The sequence below is a fragment of the Colletotrichum chrysophilum genome (genome assembly GCF_026319265.1).
Source record: "Colletotrichum chrysophilum strain AFK26 chromosome Unknown scaffold_303, whole genome shotgun sequence".
Lineage (NCBI taxonomy): Eukaryota > Fungi > Ascomycota > Sordariomycetes > Glomerellales > Glomerellaceae > Colletotrichum > Colletotrichum chrysophilum.
In genome coordinates, this window is record NW_026517590.1 from 6,772 (window position 1) to 24,098 (window position 17,327).

The 17,327-nt window shown below is 56.0% G+C and overlaps 6 protein-coding genes across 6 annotated transcripts; 3 read left to right on the top strand and 3 right to left on the bottom strand.

Moving 5' to 3' along the window:
- Nucleotides 1-547: 547 nt before the first annotated feature.
- On the bottom strand, nt 548-2,068 carry COL26b_014169 (uncharacterized protein; the record flags this gene model as incomplete). The annotated part of the gene is made up of 2 exons (XM_053186746.1): nt 548-1,422; nt 1,495-2,068. The coding sequence occupies 2 exons, from the start codon at nt 2,066-2,068 to the stop codon at nt 548-550; spliced, it is 1,449 nt and encodes a 482-aa protein (XP_053029304.1).
- Nucleotides 2,069-3,727: 1,659 nt separating this feature from the next.
- On the top strand, nt 3,728-5,896 carry COL26b_014170 (uncharacterized protein; the record flags this gene model as incomplete). Its single annotated transcript, XM_053186747.1, has 3 exons — nt 3,728-3,838; nt 3,992-4,506; nt 4,840-5,896. The coding sequence occupies 3 exons, from the start codon at nt 3,728-3,730 to the stop codon at nt 5,894-5,896; spliced, it is 1,683 nt and encodes a 560-aa protein (XP_053029305.1).
- Nucleotides 5,897-8,223: 2,327 nt separating this feature from the next.
- COL26b_014171 (uncharacterized protein) lies at nt 8,224-9,892 on the top strand (the record flags this gene model as incomplete). The annotated part of the gene is made up of 3 exons (XM_053186748.1): nt 8,224-8,868; nt 8,927-9,267; nt 9,328-9,892. 3 exons carry the CDS (start codon nt 8,224-8,226, stop codon nt 9,890-9,892), a joined length of 1,551 nt encoding a protein of 516 aa, XP_053029306.1.
- A 2,395-nt stretch (nt 9,893-12,287) lies between these two features.
- COL26b_014172 (uncharacterized protein) lies at nt 12,288-12,639 on the bottom strand (the record flags this gene model as incomplete). Its single annotated transcript, XM_053186749.1, has 2 exons — nt 12,288-12,569; nt 12,631-12,639. The coding sequence occupies 2 exons, from the start codon at nt 12,637-12,639 to the stop codon at nt 12,288-12,290; spliced, it is 291 nt and encodes a 96-aa protein (XP_053029307.1).
- A 1,292-nt stretch (nt 12,640-13,931) lies between these two features.
- COL26b_014173 (uncharacterized protein) lies at nt 13,932-15,373 on the bottom strand (the record flags this gene model as incomplete). Its single annotated transcript, XM_053186750.1, has 2 exons — nt 13,932-14,479; nt 14,767-15,373. The coding sequence occupies 2 exons, from the start codon at nt 15,371-15,373 to the stop codon at nt 13,932-13,934; spliced, it is 1,155 nt and encodes a 384-aa protein (XP_053029308.1).
- A 650-nt stretch (nt 15,374-16,023) lies between these two features.
- COL26b_014174 (uncharacterized protein) lies at nt 16,024-16,434 on the top strand (the record flags this gene model as incomplete). The annotated part of the gene is made up of 2 exons (XM_053186751.1): nt 16,024-16,045; nt 16,121-16,434. The coding sequence occupies 2 exons, from the start codon at nt 16,024-16,026 to the stop codon at nt 16,432-16,434; spliced, it is 336 nt and encodes a 111-aa protein (XP_053029309.1).
- Between the last annotated feature and the right edge of the window lie 893 nt (nt 16,435-17,327).

Below are 17,327 nucleotides of genomic sequence, written 5' to 3' on the forward strand. Positions count from 1 at the left end.
ATGCAGAAACTCTGTGACATGATCTCTGCGATCTTCATCACTCAGTTCCGGCTCTGCGCAACCTTGTTCGTGGCACTGAGTCCATCTATTGCCTACTGTGAAATTGGGCCAAGCCAGTATTGAGACCGTCCACCAAGGCCGCAGCGCGTTCCAACGCGGCCTCAACTCCAGATTCGTCCGCTCCAACAGCTTACGGGTACGTTCTCTACCCTTGCTAACCGTAAAAGCCCTCGCGTGTGCGGGTTGCCACACCCAAGACCCGCTGCGCTGCTCTCTCGGTGGCTACCGCAGCGTTAGGAGAGTGGACCAGGTCACGGTTATTTCCCCATCAGACCTTCTCACATTTGACACACGATGAAGTCGTCTCTTTCCAATATCCCAATCTGAAGGTTTGGTATTCGTATGGCATTTCATTGACTCGTGGTTCATGATTCATGCTAGCTTCACTACGACCAGCTGCGGTTGTGATCTCGTCCAACTCCATGTTCTGTCCTAGCACAGGTGGCAAGGTAATTGACTGTTCCAGATAACTGATGTTACACAATCATCACCGGTCTTCGCCAGGCCCTACAATGGTTTCCTCTTCCTGCTTCATCCTCTCCAGATGGCCCTCCAGCGCCTTCTCAAATTGCGCCAGCATCGTGTCCCTACTCTCGTGCAGCCTCTGCGACTTGGCCGTCAGGCTCTCGATCTGTCGCGAGGCCTTTCGCTTCCTGGAGGCGGCCGCTTTGAGGTCCTGCTCCAACTCTCCAAGGCCTCTGGCATCCTCGTCCTCGTCGTCCTCCCCCGATTCCTCTTTACGGTCAAAACCCTGCACGTCTCCTCTCATGATTGAACTGACGCGAGCATCGATGTCCTTCTTGTATGTGAGCATTGCAGAGGTCTCCGACTGCGCTACCTCCTCCCACTCCGACTTCTTGGCCGCACAATCGTCCTGCACCGCGTCCAGCTTTGACCTGGCAGCCGATATTTTCTTGGCTATATCTTGACTCTTGGGGTCAGGCTCGTCCGTTGACGGCTCTTGGGGAGATGTTGTGCGTTTCGCGGCCGCGGAGGATGCTCGTGTTCCCATGTCGACCGTGTCAGTGTCGCCGGAAAGCTCGGAGTCGTCTCCGTGTTGTTGCTTGTCGCTTTCGTTGTCCGAAGACCCGTCAAAAAATCCGGAGTCGTCGTGTTGTAGCTGGCTCTGACGGCGTCCTGTCTTGCTGGTTTCTTGCTCGTCGGCTCGTTCTTTGAGTCGCTGCTCCTTGACGCGCTGTTGTTCCTCGACTTGACGCCGCTCGTCCATTAGACGATAAAGCTCCGCGACTCGACGGTGCTTCTCGACTTGCTGCGGCTTCTCGACTGGCCGTTGTTCCTTATCTTGCTTGCCTTGCTTGTCCTGCTCGCCTCGCGTGTCGGGCTGTTGGTTCGTGCCTCGGGCTAGAGGAGGACAGAAAGGTTAGCAGACGAAGATCCCAAGCTGAAGCAATGGCGTTTGCAGATGTGACGAACCAGTCAGAGCACCACAGGCGATCTCAAATTCCCGAGGACCGAAGGACTTTTCCAGGTAATGTTTTCCGCGGGGTTGCTGCTCGCGAATCCGGCGGAGCTCGACGAAGAGTTGGCGAGCTGAGATTGCCGAACCCGGAGGAAGTTTCTTCCAACAACGCTGGGACTGGACCGATGCACCGAACCAGAGGTAGAGCAGCCAAATTTCGTCGAGACCCAGGCGGTGGGCTGCTGATCTCCTTCGGCCTACTTCCTCGCGGGAACACGACTCCTCGATATGCCGCCACTGTGTCGCGAAAGCAGCGCGTACGAGCGTGAGGAGATTGTGCTGATTGCCGAAGGTCTGCGTCAACCAGTCGGCGAAGGGCGTGGTGATGCCAGAGGCGATGAACGCGGTGCAGATATTTTCCCAATACGCAGCGAGTGCGGTGTCTGACCGAAGGATCGCTTGGGAGGCGGAAGAGACGGCGGCGTGAAGGGGGCCGATGACGGTAGTTTCGGACGGGGGGTTGTCTGGCGCAAGTCGGGCAGCTCGAGGTCGCAGTGGTCGCGAAGTGTTGGCTCCTGAATTGCGCATTTCGTGCCCAGGAACACACAAAAAAAGACAACAATGAGGAGTAGAAGTGGCCAGACTAGCTGGCTGGGAGCCGAAAAAGAGGGATGTCGATGTCAAGAAAAAAAGCTCTTCGACCTGGACAGCAAACAAACATACGGGTGACGGCAGGCAACTGCGATGGTGAGGCGCCGCGGCAGGAGCTTTCCCTGGCGGGGCAGCTCTGGGTGGTAGGGGTCCCTGCCTGGCTACCTTATCTAGATCTAGATAAGATACCTTGAGGTGACCGGGTGTGGTGCCTGTGGATGGCCAGGCAAAGGTACGGCCCCATCCGGCTTAGATAATCAGCTGCGAAAATGTACCACAAATGTGGTACATTTTGATTTTGAAGCTGCCAGGAAGGTACGCCCGACCGGGCGCCTTCATACGGAGACTCGTTTGATTCCCAGCGTGAAAATTGCCTTGTGTCTCGCCTTTTATCGCCCTGCATTGCAAACGCACTGTAAGAAGCGCTGTTCTCCGCCCTTTAGGGTCGTTTTGTCTCTGCGGCAGATGTACTCAATTGAATGTTCATTTGAAAGGAGGATTCCTGCGCTCGCAGCATGCGTGGCGAGTGGGGAAAAGCGTGAAGCTATTCCCAGATTCGATCTCGGGCAGGGAACACCTTTTCGGGACACTGAGGCACCATAGCGGGTGGACTCCCTCATCCCCCCGCAATGGAGGGCCCCCACCCTTTTTGGCCAGGTTCCATTGGTGTCGCAAAACTTGGCCGACATCCTCAGAGTGCAGTGGAGAGAGGGTCTTGAGAGACAGACATTCTGGCCCGTCCAGGAGGTTGAAGTCCACTCGTACTGAGGATGCTGCAGCCTTATTTCGCGCCCATCTACTCTGTAATGCACCATCGGGGTGCAGCAAAGCAAGGATCGTGATGCTGGAGCTGCAGGCCCTGGACAGGATCGATCAGCTTATCTTATCGCCGACTACCCAATCCTATGGCCGATCGGCCCCAGTTTCTGATGTTCTCCACAACGCGGGAAGGGTAACCGGGAAGAGGTGCCGCTTCTGCAACGTCACGATGGAAACATGCATTCTGTCCTGGAATGCATCTTCCGGGATGCTGGTTGAGAGGGTAAGTATGGTCGAATATCACGAGGCGGACGAAACAAAACCAGAAGGAGAATTGAATCGTCACAGCGGCACTGAATTTGAGGTAAGGTACGGGCAGAATGACATGACCTGGCATGACTTCCTTCAGGCCCATTGCATCGGCGATGGACTACAACACCTTCCGCCGCTGCAGTCCGCTGCTTTGACGTCAACCTCTCCACGACACCCTCTCCTCAACAACCTTCCCTCGACAACCTCACATCGACACCCTCGCCTTGGCAAGGATATGTCGCCACGACAGTGTTTGTCGACTTTTCTTTGGCAAGCCGTACACCACAAGTTTTGACATTAGCTCCGCCTCGAGAAGGCTGCATCCACAACCTCACATCTCCAGAGTCGCATCAACAACCGCACCTCGACTACCGCATTTCTTTTGTCCGCGGCTGCTTCGACCAACCCCACCTGCACAACATCATCTCAACAACCTAACGTCACCTCCACTGCCAATGTCGGTAGTCTTCTGTCCTCCGTATGCCTCGATCTGGTTCATGTCAGCAAGCGTCTGATTTCGCCGACATGCGAACGAGAAGCCAGACATCACCAACGCTCCACGTCCAAGCTGAGGCCCGCCTCCTTCAAGAGAAGGTCGACTCTTCCATCCTCAACATCGCCAACTTCAGCAACGAAGTTACGCGCCTCGCGGAAAAATACAAAACCACGCATACTCTGGACCAAATCATCGCACTCTTCCCTGAAAAGACCCAAGACATACTTTCAGGACTCCTCAAAATCACCCACAACAACATCCCCAGCCTCGTGGACCATCTTGCCACTGCATAGGGTGTGTCGCCAGACGAAGTTCGCACGAAGTTTGACGGGTCTTCCAGCGTGCGGTTGTACATCGAATTGAAAAACCGTGCGGCCTGCTACCCCCTCGACAAGGTTATCGACGCTTTGATTGAGGCTCGGGGCATCAGAAAGGCTGGGTTAGCAGGTGCCGGCATCAGCAAGAAAAAGCTTTGGGTCCCATCTGACGTCAAGAGAGCGGAGGAGATTCTCCAACGCGACCAGAAGTCCGCACCTGTTGACACCAAGCTTCTCGTCGGCGATATCCCCGATATCAAGAGTTCCGAGGGTGATTCCGGTCCCATGAGCGAAAAAGAAACTCTCATCGAGAACGTGGGCCACACGGCCGTGAAACTTGAATCCGAGCAGCAAATCGAGGAAGGCGATCAGCAAGTCGAGGAAGACTACCACGTCACATCTTCAGTTACACCTCATAACTGCACCAAGCTGGACGACGAGCACGACGGCTACATGGAAACAGCCGTGCCGCCCGTTGAGAACAGCCGAAGGTGTCTGAAAAGGCGAGACACGCATTCATGGGCAGAAGATCCATTCTATCAGTGCCTCACAGTCATTTCCAGCAAGGATAGAGAGCCCGCGACGCCAAAGTTCCGGGAAAGCTCGTTAAACCTGCTTCAATTTTCTCCTTCCCCATTACACATCGAATACTCCACAACCACGCCTCGTGCGTGTTCGTCGCCTATCCCCACCAGCCAGAATTCTCCGTCACCAAGCCCGTCCCCCCGGCAAGAGACGGCGATACTAGAAATGGAATTATCAGAGGTGTCGGAATCGCAGGTGAAGGTGTCGCAGATGGCTCCAGATTCGAAAAGCTTCGCAAGCCTTGCTCCTGGAACCGAGCTCACTGGGGCAACCATGGTAACCTGTCTCCAGATACTCCTCGGAGCTGTTGCTTCATCCAAATGGTCCATGATTCCCTCGGATTTTGATGTGGCGGAAGCTGGGGTCTACGAAGAGGACTTAGAGGGCGCCGAGAAGGTTCTGGTTCCATTGCACATCGAAAACCCCAAGCATTGGGTCCTTCTTGCGATCAGGCCAGACCCTCCAGAAGTGGAAGTTTTTGACTCAATGTCCGATGTGTCCTCGTGGAAAAAGAACATCGAAGCATCCGTCGGCAACCTTTGCCGCGGTCACCTCGGCAAATTTCTCGGTTCGCGCACGCCGACAGTGGTATATCGGCAAAGTCTGCAGCAAGTTGGAGACAAAGACTGTGGGGTTTACACCCTCGTCAACGCCGCCTACCTGATCGCAGGAAGAAGGGCCCCCGTAAACACCGACCCAAATGTGTGGAGAAAAGCACTTGCCTCCTTTGAGTACGGATCTGCCCTTGACGCAGAGGATGCCCCATGGAGGCTCCGTCCAGAGCTCGACTTGGCGGGTTACGACGAAAAGGAAGACATGTTCTACGCCAGGAAAGGGCAACGCGTCACCGACGACGATTGGTCTGCGTCGAAGGCCAGTCGAAAGGCATACGAGGACCATGTCGACAGAATTCTGCTGGAGTCCCGCACACGAAACCTTCACGAGCTCGAGAATCACCACAAGGACATTCGTGAAGTGTTCGCCGTACTGCACGATATTCTGTCCACGACAACGCCAGCACAACGTGAAAAAGAGAGCGAGCATCTGTCTCAGGAATACGCCGCTCGAGCAGCCATTCTCTCTTCGTTAGAAGATATCCCGAACCCGACAATCGAGGATAAATTGTATAGGGAGAAAGTGAAGGCTCGGCGGAGAGCTTGTTTGAAACGGCTCAAATCGGTACAGATGTCAGGCCGGGCGCTGAAAGCAGCCGAGCGCCGACTGCAACTCGAGCTCGAGGATGTTGTCGAGCGGCAGCAAAAAGTGAAGAAACGAGGGGTAGAAGCCGAGACGTGAGAGTGCTTGGGACATAGATTACACGGGTTTATGGTATTGACTTGCTTATCTGTTTGGGAGGCGCACACAATGCGGGAGACAACGGTATGCGGGAAGAACCATCTTAGGAGTGAGATATGAGCTTTAAATTGATACCCCCAATCGTACGCAACTTTGGTCCGCTTGAATGGAGCATGATGTTGTGGATGTATTGCGCGGGTGTGATCTGATTGCAAATATACTGTTCACGCAACGAACCAGTAGCGTGTTATTGACGTCCTGTCTCTAGACTTTTTCTGGGGTTTTCACACCTCAAACATGATGAAGTCGTGAGGAATTGCTTCCCGCGGGTGGGGCAGGATCCGAAAGACACAAAATGCTGTCAACGGCGGGGATGACGAAGTGGTGGACGCCAACCTCACCACACCTTCTTGGGACTCTGGCACTGCTCTCTGCTCCCTCGCCACTCCTTGCCCCCCATTGAAGTTGGCGGTGAGTTATGGCGTGTTCACGCGACGGACATGGATGAGTGCGGAAATGAGGCCCGGCATGGGCGTCAAGGATAGGAACGATACTCTGCCGCATTGTTCGCTACTTGGAGCAAAGGGGGTCCAGTCCCTACGCAGAACATCACACCGGAGAAACGTCGAAAAGCCTCCGTTGAAGAGTGACACTTGCATTGCCAGCATACCTATTATGTGTCCCGGACCAGATGACAGTGGCCGCGCATTCTTGCGTGGCTTGCAGCACCGCTGACGCGCGCAGGACTGAGGCGTTGATGAACACACAGAGGCGCCGCTTGTGGTCGGCGGCGATCCCGGGGGAGGGGGGGTTCTTACGCCATTAGCCGGCATACTTCGAGACATTCGACACACGCAAGGTCCGCCAACTGGGATTCAACCTTGGAGAAGCCCAAAGGCCATGATGCAAAAGTAAACTTGGCCAGATGGCATGGTTTCTAAATGGCAGGATGCTTGAAAGCCATGCTGAGAAGACTGAGACGGCTAGAAGGACCCGATTTAAGCTATCGCAGAGATCAGGATGCAAGACGTGGCAGTGAATACAGCCCGGGCAGCGCTCTAGTCCTCATGCAGGCGACACAATGGGTGCTGGCGTTGGGATCAAGCCATGTTGATGAGCAGTTGTCAGCTGCCATTACCAGCGCATCAGCTTCGTCGCTCAATAATTCGAAGCGACTTGCGAGTCTGATATACCCACGCTGATGTCTTGATGCCAAGCATGTCCCCATTCCACGCATGTACCCATTCCATATCCCGGTCGCGGCCGCCCTCACTGCCGTGCCGTCATTTGTCGACGGCGCCTGTAATTCAATCCAAGGTTATACTATCAGGACATCCAATAAGCTTGCTACCCGCTGCGGTGGTGCAATTAGCTGGACGCAGATTGCCGTATGTGGTATCGAGACTAATGAGTCAGCAACTGAAGTGTACTACCACATGCTAGCTTCGAACAAGCGATGGAATTCCCTTAAATAAATAGAACATAAGACGATGAAGTCTGACCTGTCCTCGTAAAGTCTGCTCCGTGACTTCGCCGAGAGCCAGTTCACCGCGATTGCTAGCCTTTCCGCAATCTTCCCGTCCCATGTGTAAATCTCCCGGCTGAAAGTTGACATCGTCCACCCAGGCCGACTTCTAGATGATCATGGGAACGAACGAAGACATAGTAACTTAAAACGGACTGTTAAAAGTGCCGTCTCGAAGTTTGCAAGGTATTGTTTGACGGCATCAATGTCTCTACTGTTGATGGATTATTGTTGATTAATTATGCACGGCTTGTATTAAAAGCAGTAATGGTGCTCGAATTTCTGAGTTCGAGCTCACTTGTTGGTGATTCTTTGCCTCACATTCCAGGTCATCGGGCCTAAGAGGAGGCTTTTGGTCCGGTCAGCGAGCATATGAGGATGTGCGTGGCCGGTCGGCAGAGGACATGAAGTGAACGGGGTTCGAACGCAACGCCGCTTCCACACCTGTGATGCTGATACCTGATAGGACAAAGGTACGCGCTGAAATTGCCACTGCAGGTTCCGGCGCCTGACTCTAAGATAAGCTTCGCCGGTTTATGTTAGGCGAAACTTGGGGCACACCGGCAATTCTCCGGACGTGTGGGGACGTGAATCGGGTGGGCTCCGACCGGGCCGGATGTTCCTGCCCCGCTTTAAAGAAATCAGCATCGGCCCCACAGTTCCATCAACGGGTGGCCTGTGCTTGTTGCCCAGCCAATCCCAAATGTCTCATCTCGTACGACACAACACCCTCCACCTTTCATCTTCACACCCTCACGATCCCATCTCGCACTGCCTGCCAGCACCTTTTCGACGCATGACGATGCGCGAGCCGTCTCGAATTCTATCGTGGCTAGCTGCGATTCCCGAGCAACCCCAAAATCCGACCTCAGAGCAGCAGCTCACACCCCCGACGCGCAAGCGCAAGGCCTGCACTGCAGAGCTCGACCAGCATCTCGGCTTCAGTCGACCCATCTCCCCTCCCTGTTCCGATACCTCGAGGCCTGCCCGCCCCCACGCAATCGCTATGGACGATTCCGAGGCCTCGCAGGCTCGACAGCTTTCAACTCCTCAGCGACCCGATCGATCCGAAAAGCGACGTCATACCGGCGATGCTGCGGATGATCATGGCGAGGTCGACGTCGAGACAACGCCAAGACAACCCGTATTCCAGGTGCCATATCTGCCGCCATTCCCCTCGAGCATCGCATCTCCCCAAATATCTCCCACGCAGTCGACAGCCGAATCACAATCTGGACACTCAGAAGCATCCTCCAAACAGTCCTCTGCGAAGCGTCGCCGGCAATCCGGAAGTCCTCGCAAGCAGAAGATGATACTCGAGTTCGAAGGAACTGTTGTAGATGCCAACATAGATGGGGAGGAGACTCCCCCGGAGGCGTTGAACCGTTTGATAGGCGACATGAGGAGACTTGCTGATGGACAGGGGTTTATACACGAGTCGGAAGAGGTATTTGGCCTCAAATGCAGTATTCAGATGGGTACACCTGCTAATCTGCCAATTGCAGCCGGCGATTCTCGAGGCGAAGCAATCACGTCCAAACATGTTTCAGTGGGCCAAGGATGCCGTTTTCGCACGCTCTCGACCCTCACCAGCCCGAGATACACTAGCACAAGCAGACACGGGCGTCCGCCCAGCCTCTGATCCCGAACTTTCGACAACGGTCGATGACGCGACAGAGAGGCGAGCATTGGGGCCGACACCGCGACTGCACGAAGCGCTGCGCCTGTGGCATGCTGCACAGCGAGCAGAAAAGGGACACGGAGAAGACCAGTGGAACTGTGCTGTCCATTATCCCATGCTAGAGCTAGCACTTGGCCACGACAAGGCTGTCGGATACTGTAGCTGGTGAGCCTCTTCTTGGTAGACTTTGAATTTCCCAGCTTCCTCCGCTGACACCATGAACAGTACTTCCGCGCCCCTGACCAAGGAGTACGCCCCGAAGACGACCACCAGCCTCCCGCGCGACCGACGAGTCGATTTCTGCATCCACATCGAACCTGACACGCCGCAACATGTGATTCCAACCGTCCTCCGCAGTCCCTCGCAGTCCATCAACCACACCGAATACGCAGCATTACTGCACAAACCCATCGGCATTGCCATCGAGACCAAGCTGACAGGGGCCGATTGGGAAACAGCAAGGACCCAGGTTGGCATCTGGCTTGCTGCGCAATGGAACCGCCTTGATGACCTGGTTTGGAGCAGGGGCATCGGTGTTGAACACACCTCTCCCGCTGTCGCTGCTGGGCTCGTATTCCTGCCAGCAGTCATCATTCAGGGACACCAATGGTCCTTTGTTGCCTTTACGCGTGACAGGGATGGCGTTGCTAGACTGTGGTGCCAGCTGCCGTTTGCTTCGACACAGAGTGTCAAAGGCGTCTACCAGGCTGTCGCTGGTCTCCAGCTGTTGAGTCGATGGTTGCGGGAAGAGTATTGGCCTTGGTTCCGTCAAATCATCCTGGGACTATGAGGCAATGTGGTATGAGATAATGTGACATGAATGATGATGGATTATGATGGCTCTTTGAGTTCTGCGGTAAAATCTTGCGAAGGAAGGCCATCCTGCCCTTACTGGACCAAGGCATTGGTCAAGAGACCGAGAGTGTTCGGGGGCATCGGAAGGATTTAGGGGGAAGGATGGGGTAGATGACAGCTTCGTCTAAGAGCATTTAGTCTAATAGACACAAGTCAAGAGCACTTAAAGTCTCCATCAAACGTCCCGTGAACAAAACTGTCCTCGCCTGCTATGTACTGCACTTGGGGCTCAGTTCCTTGACCTGCATGCTTGTCAGAGCATCCAAGCACCATCCTCGAAGTTAGGTAAAGCGCCGCCCTCGTACTCACAGCTATCGACATCGCCAACCTCAGCAAACGCCTCTTCGCCCGTTCCTCCTTTTTCCCGTGTCCTAAATCTCTGCGTCCCGGTCGGCCTCGATCTCTAGCTCAAGTCTCCGCAACCGCCCAACTATGTAAGTGGCGCTGCTCAGTCCGGATGACGCCTCCAGGCTCAGAGCAGCCGCCCCGGCCGTACACAGCGCCTCTGCCTCCTCCATCTCGATGTCCACCCTGGGATGGTCGTTCGTCCGTCACCGTTGCATGGCTACTTGGGTATCTCGCTGAAATCGGCAGACTTGTCCTCGAAGTCGGGCCGCGGGCTGGGTTGCAGCTCACAGGCTGGGCGCAGCGGGAGCTGTTGTGCCGCTATCTTGATCACCGTTTTGGACATCGCCAGTGGTGTCTGCGGTGCCCTCTGCCGAATGCCGTGCTGTCTCAACTGGAACGCGCCGCATGTTCTGCTTGACTTTTGTTTTATTTCCGAAGGACGGTCAAAGTTAGCCCTGGACGGTCTCAGACATCCCACGGCAAGGCAGCTGACGTGAAAGGCAGAACGACCACAAGAAGATGGCAACTTGAAGCATGGGGATGGGCTCGTGTCGGATAGGAAGTATCCATCATAACCATTGGAAATACCACTACTCGACGACGCAAATCCCGTGCGAATGCTGTTGGAAGCTCGACCCGCAGCACCCATCAAGCTTGCGCCCAGGTTCGGAGCCCAGATCGGCACCCAGACGGACCCTCAGACGGAACCCTGGCTGGCTTGAAGGCAGAACCAACGCCAGTAGGAGAGCTTATCGGGCCATTAGCAGAGCTTGTCTTGGCAAAAGTGGAGACTATCTGGCCAATTAGAGAGGTTGTGTGACACACAAGCTCTGTCATTGGTCCGACCAGCTCCGCCATCTCGAGTATTAAGCCGGGTACCTAGTAGTCGGATGCTCGCCTCGCATATCCACCAAGCCGCCTGGGCTTATTAGCCCTGGGGAGGTGGTCGCTGGGGCCCACGTGCGGCGCCGTTGCTTGCCGAGACTCTCCTGCGGCAGTTCGGGGGGCCACTGAGATGTGCGACTGATGTTGTGAGGGACATCCGGCCTGGCAGCGGAGGCGATGGAGCTCGCAGCCGCTGCCAGTTAGGGGACATCGATGGAGCCCGATGATGCGTTCTTGGATGGCAGAAGGGAGGCGTTGCCAGTCGCCGCGGCCCTCCGCGCTCTGCATCAACTCCACGGCGAAACTGAGCTCTTCTTCCGGGACCCCGATGGTATGCCTCCGAAGGCGAGCTAGCGAATGGTCGGACTCGCTGTGGCGGTTGCCGCCACCGGCGTCGTCGTATTCGGCATCGTCCTCATGCTTGGGGGTGTTGAAGGCGTTCATGATCGTGGCATGGAGCGCCGTGTCTGTCGGGGGAGTCGCCTGCGGAATCATTGGAAAGGTCAGTAATCGTTGGTTTGCCTTTTACCTACTCGATGAAGGGAAGAAGAGAGGAAAGCTATGAACCTACGTGAATGAAGAGCAGCCGACTTCCGTCTTGTCGTTTCTTTCAACCCAAGGACCGAGTGTCTGTACTTCTTGACTGGAAAGGAGCAGAAAAGCTCTGCCTGATCCTCCATCACGCATATCCCACAACAAACGATCCCGTTTGGGACCGGCCGGGTCAACATCAGCCCGTTTGGCAACCGTCTGCCATCCAAACCCATAACCTGCGCCTGTGGGCGGATTCTTGACTGCTCGTGAAGCAGACATGTCAGACATGGCGTCGCAGCCGCGGTCTTGGCCTGTTTGCACATCGCACTTGCTCCACAATGCTTTCGCCTCGTCCCCGGCCAAGATCAAGAACGTACGGACATAGACGATGGAGCCAACAGAGACGAGAATACAAACGCACCCGAGCCGGCCACACCGCCGCTCGCCCTACTTCATATCGGGCGGACTGCAAGACGTGCCTCGGATGTACTGATGGCAGCCTGCGCGACATTGGCGAGGGGATCAATCCCCCGGAGCAGGTAACGGATGAGCGGCGGACGGTATCAGAGGCAGCATGGTGACTCGTTTCGAATCCTAGCCTGGGGAAACAAGTCAAGAAAGAAAGGGTGCGCCATGATCTCAATCCCGACATCAAGGCCAACGTCTTCGTGTGTGCTGACGACGTGCATAACATCTGACTTCACGACAGCTGTAGACATCTTCCTACCAGTGGACTCGGCAGGCTCAGGCTCGGGCTCGGGCTCGGGCTTCTTCTTGGTGACTTCGGGCCCTGCAAGGGCAGCAGCATCACGGCCTGGGCCGGGCTGAAGACCGGCGCGGCGGTGCTGCGGGACGGTTGAGCCGGCGCAGGCAGTCTGTATTGTCCTTCAGCGTCCAACCACCCACAGATGCCATTACTAGCAGGGTGGTTAGATTTGGCCCTGCTTCAGTCTGCTGTCACGTCTTGCTTCCGAGATCCAGCAGCATCGCAGTGTAACATCGGGATAATTAAGTGCGCCCCCCTCATAGTGCATGCTTTTTAGTTCAGCTTGAACAGAAACAACCTGAGCTGTAGTGCACAAGGCAAAAGGCATGGGTGTCAATCTATCTCAGCTCGCCGCGGCCTACCACACCGCAGCGCGCGCATCATCTTGATGCTCGAGAACGCGCTCCATACTTTTCAGTAGGAGTCCCTATCGTGCATGGAGGGCCTGTCATACTCTTGCTTCTCATCGCTTTCTTATCAGGTTATCCGAATGTAGTATCAACCGCCTGAGGCCTTTGCCCGAATCAGGAGGAGAATCAAGCCGACGATCTAGAAAGTGAAGCAAGAGGAGCGTTCGTGCAATTGGATGATCAGTGGCTCCTGCAAGACTACCTGCCGAACGATGAGTTAGCCGGATGGGACGTTGTGAAGCCCGTTTAGTCTTGGACGGAGTACTCGCCACTCAGCTATCCGGAATGTTCCTGTACGGGACCTGCAGAACGATCTTATCGACACCCCGATTTGTCGAGGGTTTGCCGTGGAGCGAGGATACGGCGTGTCTTCAGCAGCGCCGGCAAACAGAACTCGGTAAGCTTCATCCGTCTGAAAGAAGACGATGAAGGGCTTGGATGAAGAGGAGATGACACGTGGAAAGATGAATGCTGGCGTAGGTGGTAAATCTCTTTTGCTCCCTTGAGGACCACTTGGTCTGGACGTAGACTGTCAGTAGAATGTCAGTCAAACTGTTGGACAGCGATTTCATCTTTGACTTTGCGACAGTTTGTCAACTTCACGCCCAACTTGGCCAATTCCACTTCACACCTTCACTGAATCCGCATCCGAGTATTCAGACAACAAACGAATGGAATGCATTATATGGTAAATAACCGGTGCAAGAGCGCTAAAACAGAAGAGCGCTAGAAAAGCAAAGAGCGCGGGGCGGGGAAAGCAGACAGAGAAGAAAAAACAACCTAAAAGAAACCTGCTGCCGCAACAGCAATTACTCGTCCTGCCCCACCCCTTTCTGGTACAGCTCGGCCGCTGCGGCGACAATCGAGGCCGAAGCTCGGAACCCCTTCACAATCTCATAGTACACACCGCTCGACCACTCGCCCCTCGGCTTGGGCAGCTCGAGGATGGTCTGGGCAGAGCGGCGCCAGAGGGTGACCCAGTCGGCGGCCTCGACGTTCTCGTCCTCCTCCTCATCGTCCCAGGACGAGTTCTAGTCGTTGGGGATGGGGCCAGGAAGCGCAGAGAGGGGTTCCGGGAGCGCCGGCTGCTTGCCCTTGAATCTGGCGATTGGGCTGTCGTCCAGGATGGGACCGAGCTCCTCCACGTCAGGAGCGACATCGTTGGAGCGGCCCCGTGCGTTCTCGGCCTCTTCTTCGTCGTCGGTCTCGACGGAGGGCTTGGCGGCGTCAGGAGTGGTGGTGGTGGCTCGAGCCCGTTTGGATGGGGGCTGGTAGGCGGCGTCTGGGTTGAGATGGCGCTTCAGGGGTCGGGCCAGAGCGGAAGCGACGCGGGGAGCGTGGGAGGAAAGGCGACCGGCCAGAACGGATGCCAGGGGAGAGCTTCGGGGGCGGAGCTCGGGGGGTTCGGCGCGGGCCGAGCTGCCATGCTGAAGGGGGTGCTCGAGCGGGGTGCCGTAGTTTGAGGGCGGCGGAGGCGGCGTGTCGTAGTTGGAGGGGTCTGAGGCCGGAGTGCCGCTGCGGGAGACGGCTGGGGTGGAGCGGCGACTGGCGGAGCCTGGCTCTTCGCCGGGACGGAGATCTGCAGTTATTGTTAACGTTCAAGTCCATAGCGTGGGTGCGGATGGAGTGCTGGTGATTCAAAGCCAAGTAGGGTATGTTTGTGCCGGGTCTGGTAATGTATTGAGTCCCTGCGGGGATAGCTCGTTTTAATAATTAGACCTGATGAATGATTTGATTAGGGATAATTATATTCTGCGGATGCTGTGAAGTAATGATGTTGAGGGGGTTTTGAATGTGATGCTAAGCTTCAAGCTCAGCTAGACAACGTGATGGTGTAGAGGGAATGGGTTGAATGAACGAACTCACCTCGGAACGCAGTCTCAATGTCGACGGGGAGAAGCTCAGGCGGCGTGGACTCGGGTTTCTCGCCCAGCTCGTGTCGGTCGATGGCGGCGGCGGTGATGGCGTCGAGGACGGCGTCGAGGGACTTGCGCTTGGTGGGGTCTCGGGCCTTCAGCAGCGAGTTGATGTTCTTGATGGCGTTCCACGATCGTGGGATGTCGGCGCCCGGCAGCAGCATAAGCATCTCCTCGTATTGCTGGCCCATGTTGCTCTTAAGGGCCTGGAGGCGGCGTCCGCTCTCTCCTTGCTGGCCGCGAGCCCACACGCCGTCGTCATGAAAGACGAGCTTGGCGACCGTCTCGAGCTCGTCCTGGGAGAGCTGGTTGCGCAGGAAGCGGTGCCATTGGCGGACGTCCAAGCCGGGGTCGGCAGTCGAGGAGGAGGCCTGGCCGGACTGGGCTTGGTAGAGGAGACGGGCATGGTGCCACCAGGCGTTGTGCAGGGCGCGGAAGGTCCGGGGAGCCTCGAGGGGGTTGGCGGGGCTATTCGAGTAGATGGAGGCGAGTTGGCGGAGGGCCGACAGCGGCTCTCTGACACCGGGCTCGGTCTCGATTCGCTGCCGGGGGTGCATGATGCTGTCGGTGGAGATGGTGGTTGAAACTGGGTGGGAGATGGGCAGAAAGGAGCGCAGACAAACCGAGAGCCGGGGAGAATGAGAGAACAAGCACAGCAGAGTCGGAGATCGAATCGCAGCACAGAAAGGAAAGGAGAAGCGGCCAGGAGACAGAGTCAGACGTCGTCGTCGAGGGAGATCCAATGCAACGGCTGCACCTTCCGGATGGCTTCGCTTTCGGGCTTGCACCTTCGGGTCTGCACCCTGCACCCCCGGCCGCACTTTGCAGCGCATCTCCCGTCGTTTTTGCCTTTGCAACTTCCATATCAGCCCTCGGAGGTGCAGCACCCAGGAACGGGTGCAGAAACGTAAGCAACCTGGTTCCAGGAAGGAGCATGACCTGACCTTCCTTCGTCTTTCCTTCCTCACCTCAATCTCTTCTTCTCCTTCCCAACCTCCATCTTCTTCCAAGTTCGACCTCCATTCAGCCTTACGACAACTTCCACTCTCTTGTCTAGGCGCGATAGCTGCTAAAATCAGGCATCATCTTTTCAGACACTGCGGCGGTATCATCGAGCAGGCAGTCATCGCTCGACGACGGCCGCAACCCCGAAGCCATCACGCAAACATCCCGTCAAGCGAGGGACTCCTTCTACGAAGAGTTCAGCATGGACAAAGGACCGTCGAAACGTCCGTCCGCGCCAGTCGCAGGCATGACCCCCTCCGATACAGCGACCGCCAGACCAGACCCTGACCACTGCCTAGGACCCACGCGCGGTTTTGATCGCTCCGAACATGCTGCCGACAAACGAGACGTGAAGCCCGCGTTTCCCCGAACCAATACGCCGCCACCCGAAGCAGGCACGAAGCCCAAGACCAAGAACTACACCGCACGACGGAGACTGCTCCTGTCGTACTGCGAGACGATCGTGTCCGCCGAGACGTGCGTCAGACGGGGAATGCCTTCGGCCATCGCTGACGATTCCGACGATCTCGTCGACGCGAAGCTGTTGGAGCTGCTTGAGGTTGCTCGGCAGGCCATTGATTTGGAGAAGGAAACGAAGAGCAATTCACCTTGAATTGCGTTGGAGCAGGATGAAAGGGGGAACTGGCAACCAGACATTGTACCGTCGAGAAAGTTTCGAGCTCACCCAGTAGGGGTGTTCACAGTAGGGGAAAAGGCCATAAAAGCACGTCTGCCAGGAAGCATAAGGAAGGCATGAAGACCAGCAGCTCAATTTGACCGGATTGATTCCGTCGATGTCCCCAACTTCAATCAGAGTGAGGCACTACCAGACTCTGAGGGGTAACTCGGTTTGTTCACCTGAGCCAGCCCCGTCACGTACCACAAGCCCGGCGCATGCTTATCGGCGAAGGCACCAGATACAATTTCTCCCCTCGTCGCACTTGCGCGCCCCGTCAAAGGGAAGAATCATGCTTGCTAAGCAATGGAACCAGCAGAATGAAGTCTGCTGGGTCAATCGCCACGCTTCGCGGGGTATTCCAGCCACATATGGCGGGGTGACTCAGCCACCCCCACTTTCGAGGTTGTCTTTCACACAACCTCTCCCATTGGCCAGACTGGGCTAGGTAGGTGGGGTGATTCCCGATCAGGTTAGGTCTGAGACTCGGGACTCGGGAGATTGTCCCCGGACTGGAGCTTCAGTAAGGCACCTTACTGTGGCGCTTTGCTGCCCATTATGCTTCTTCTACTGAGGTATCGACCGAGCAGACCTTTGACAAAAACATTACACTATGAGGTTTCTGGCGGAGCTGGTCGGACCAATGACAGAGCTTGTGTGTCACACAACCTCTCTAATTGGCCAGATAGTCTCCACTTTTGCCCAGACAAGCTCTGCTATTGGCCCGATAAGCTCTCCTAGTGCCCAGACAAACTCTGCCAGGCAGAGACGGCATCATCGCGTCGACCAACCCCGATTATCATGGCGCTGATCATGTGTAGCATTCGAAT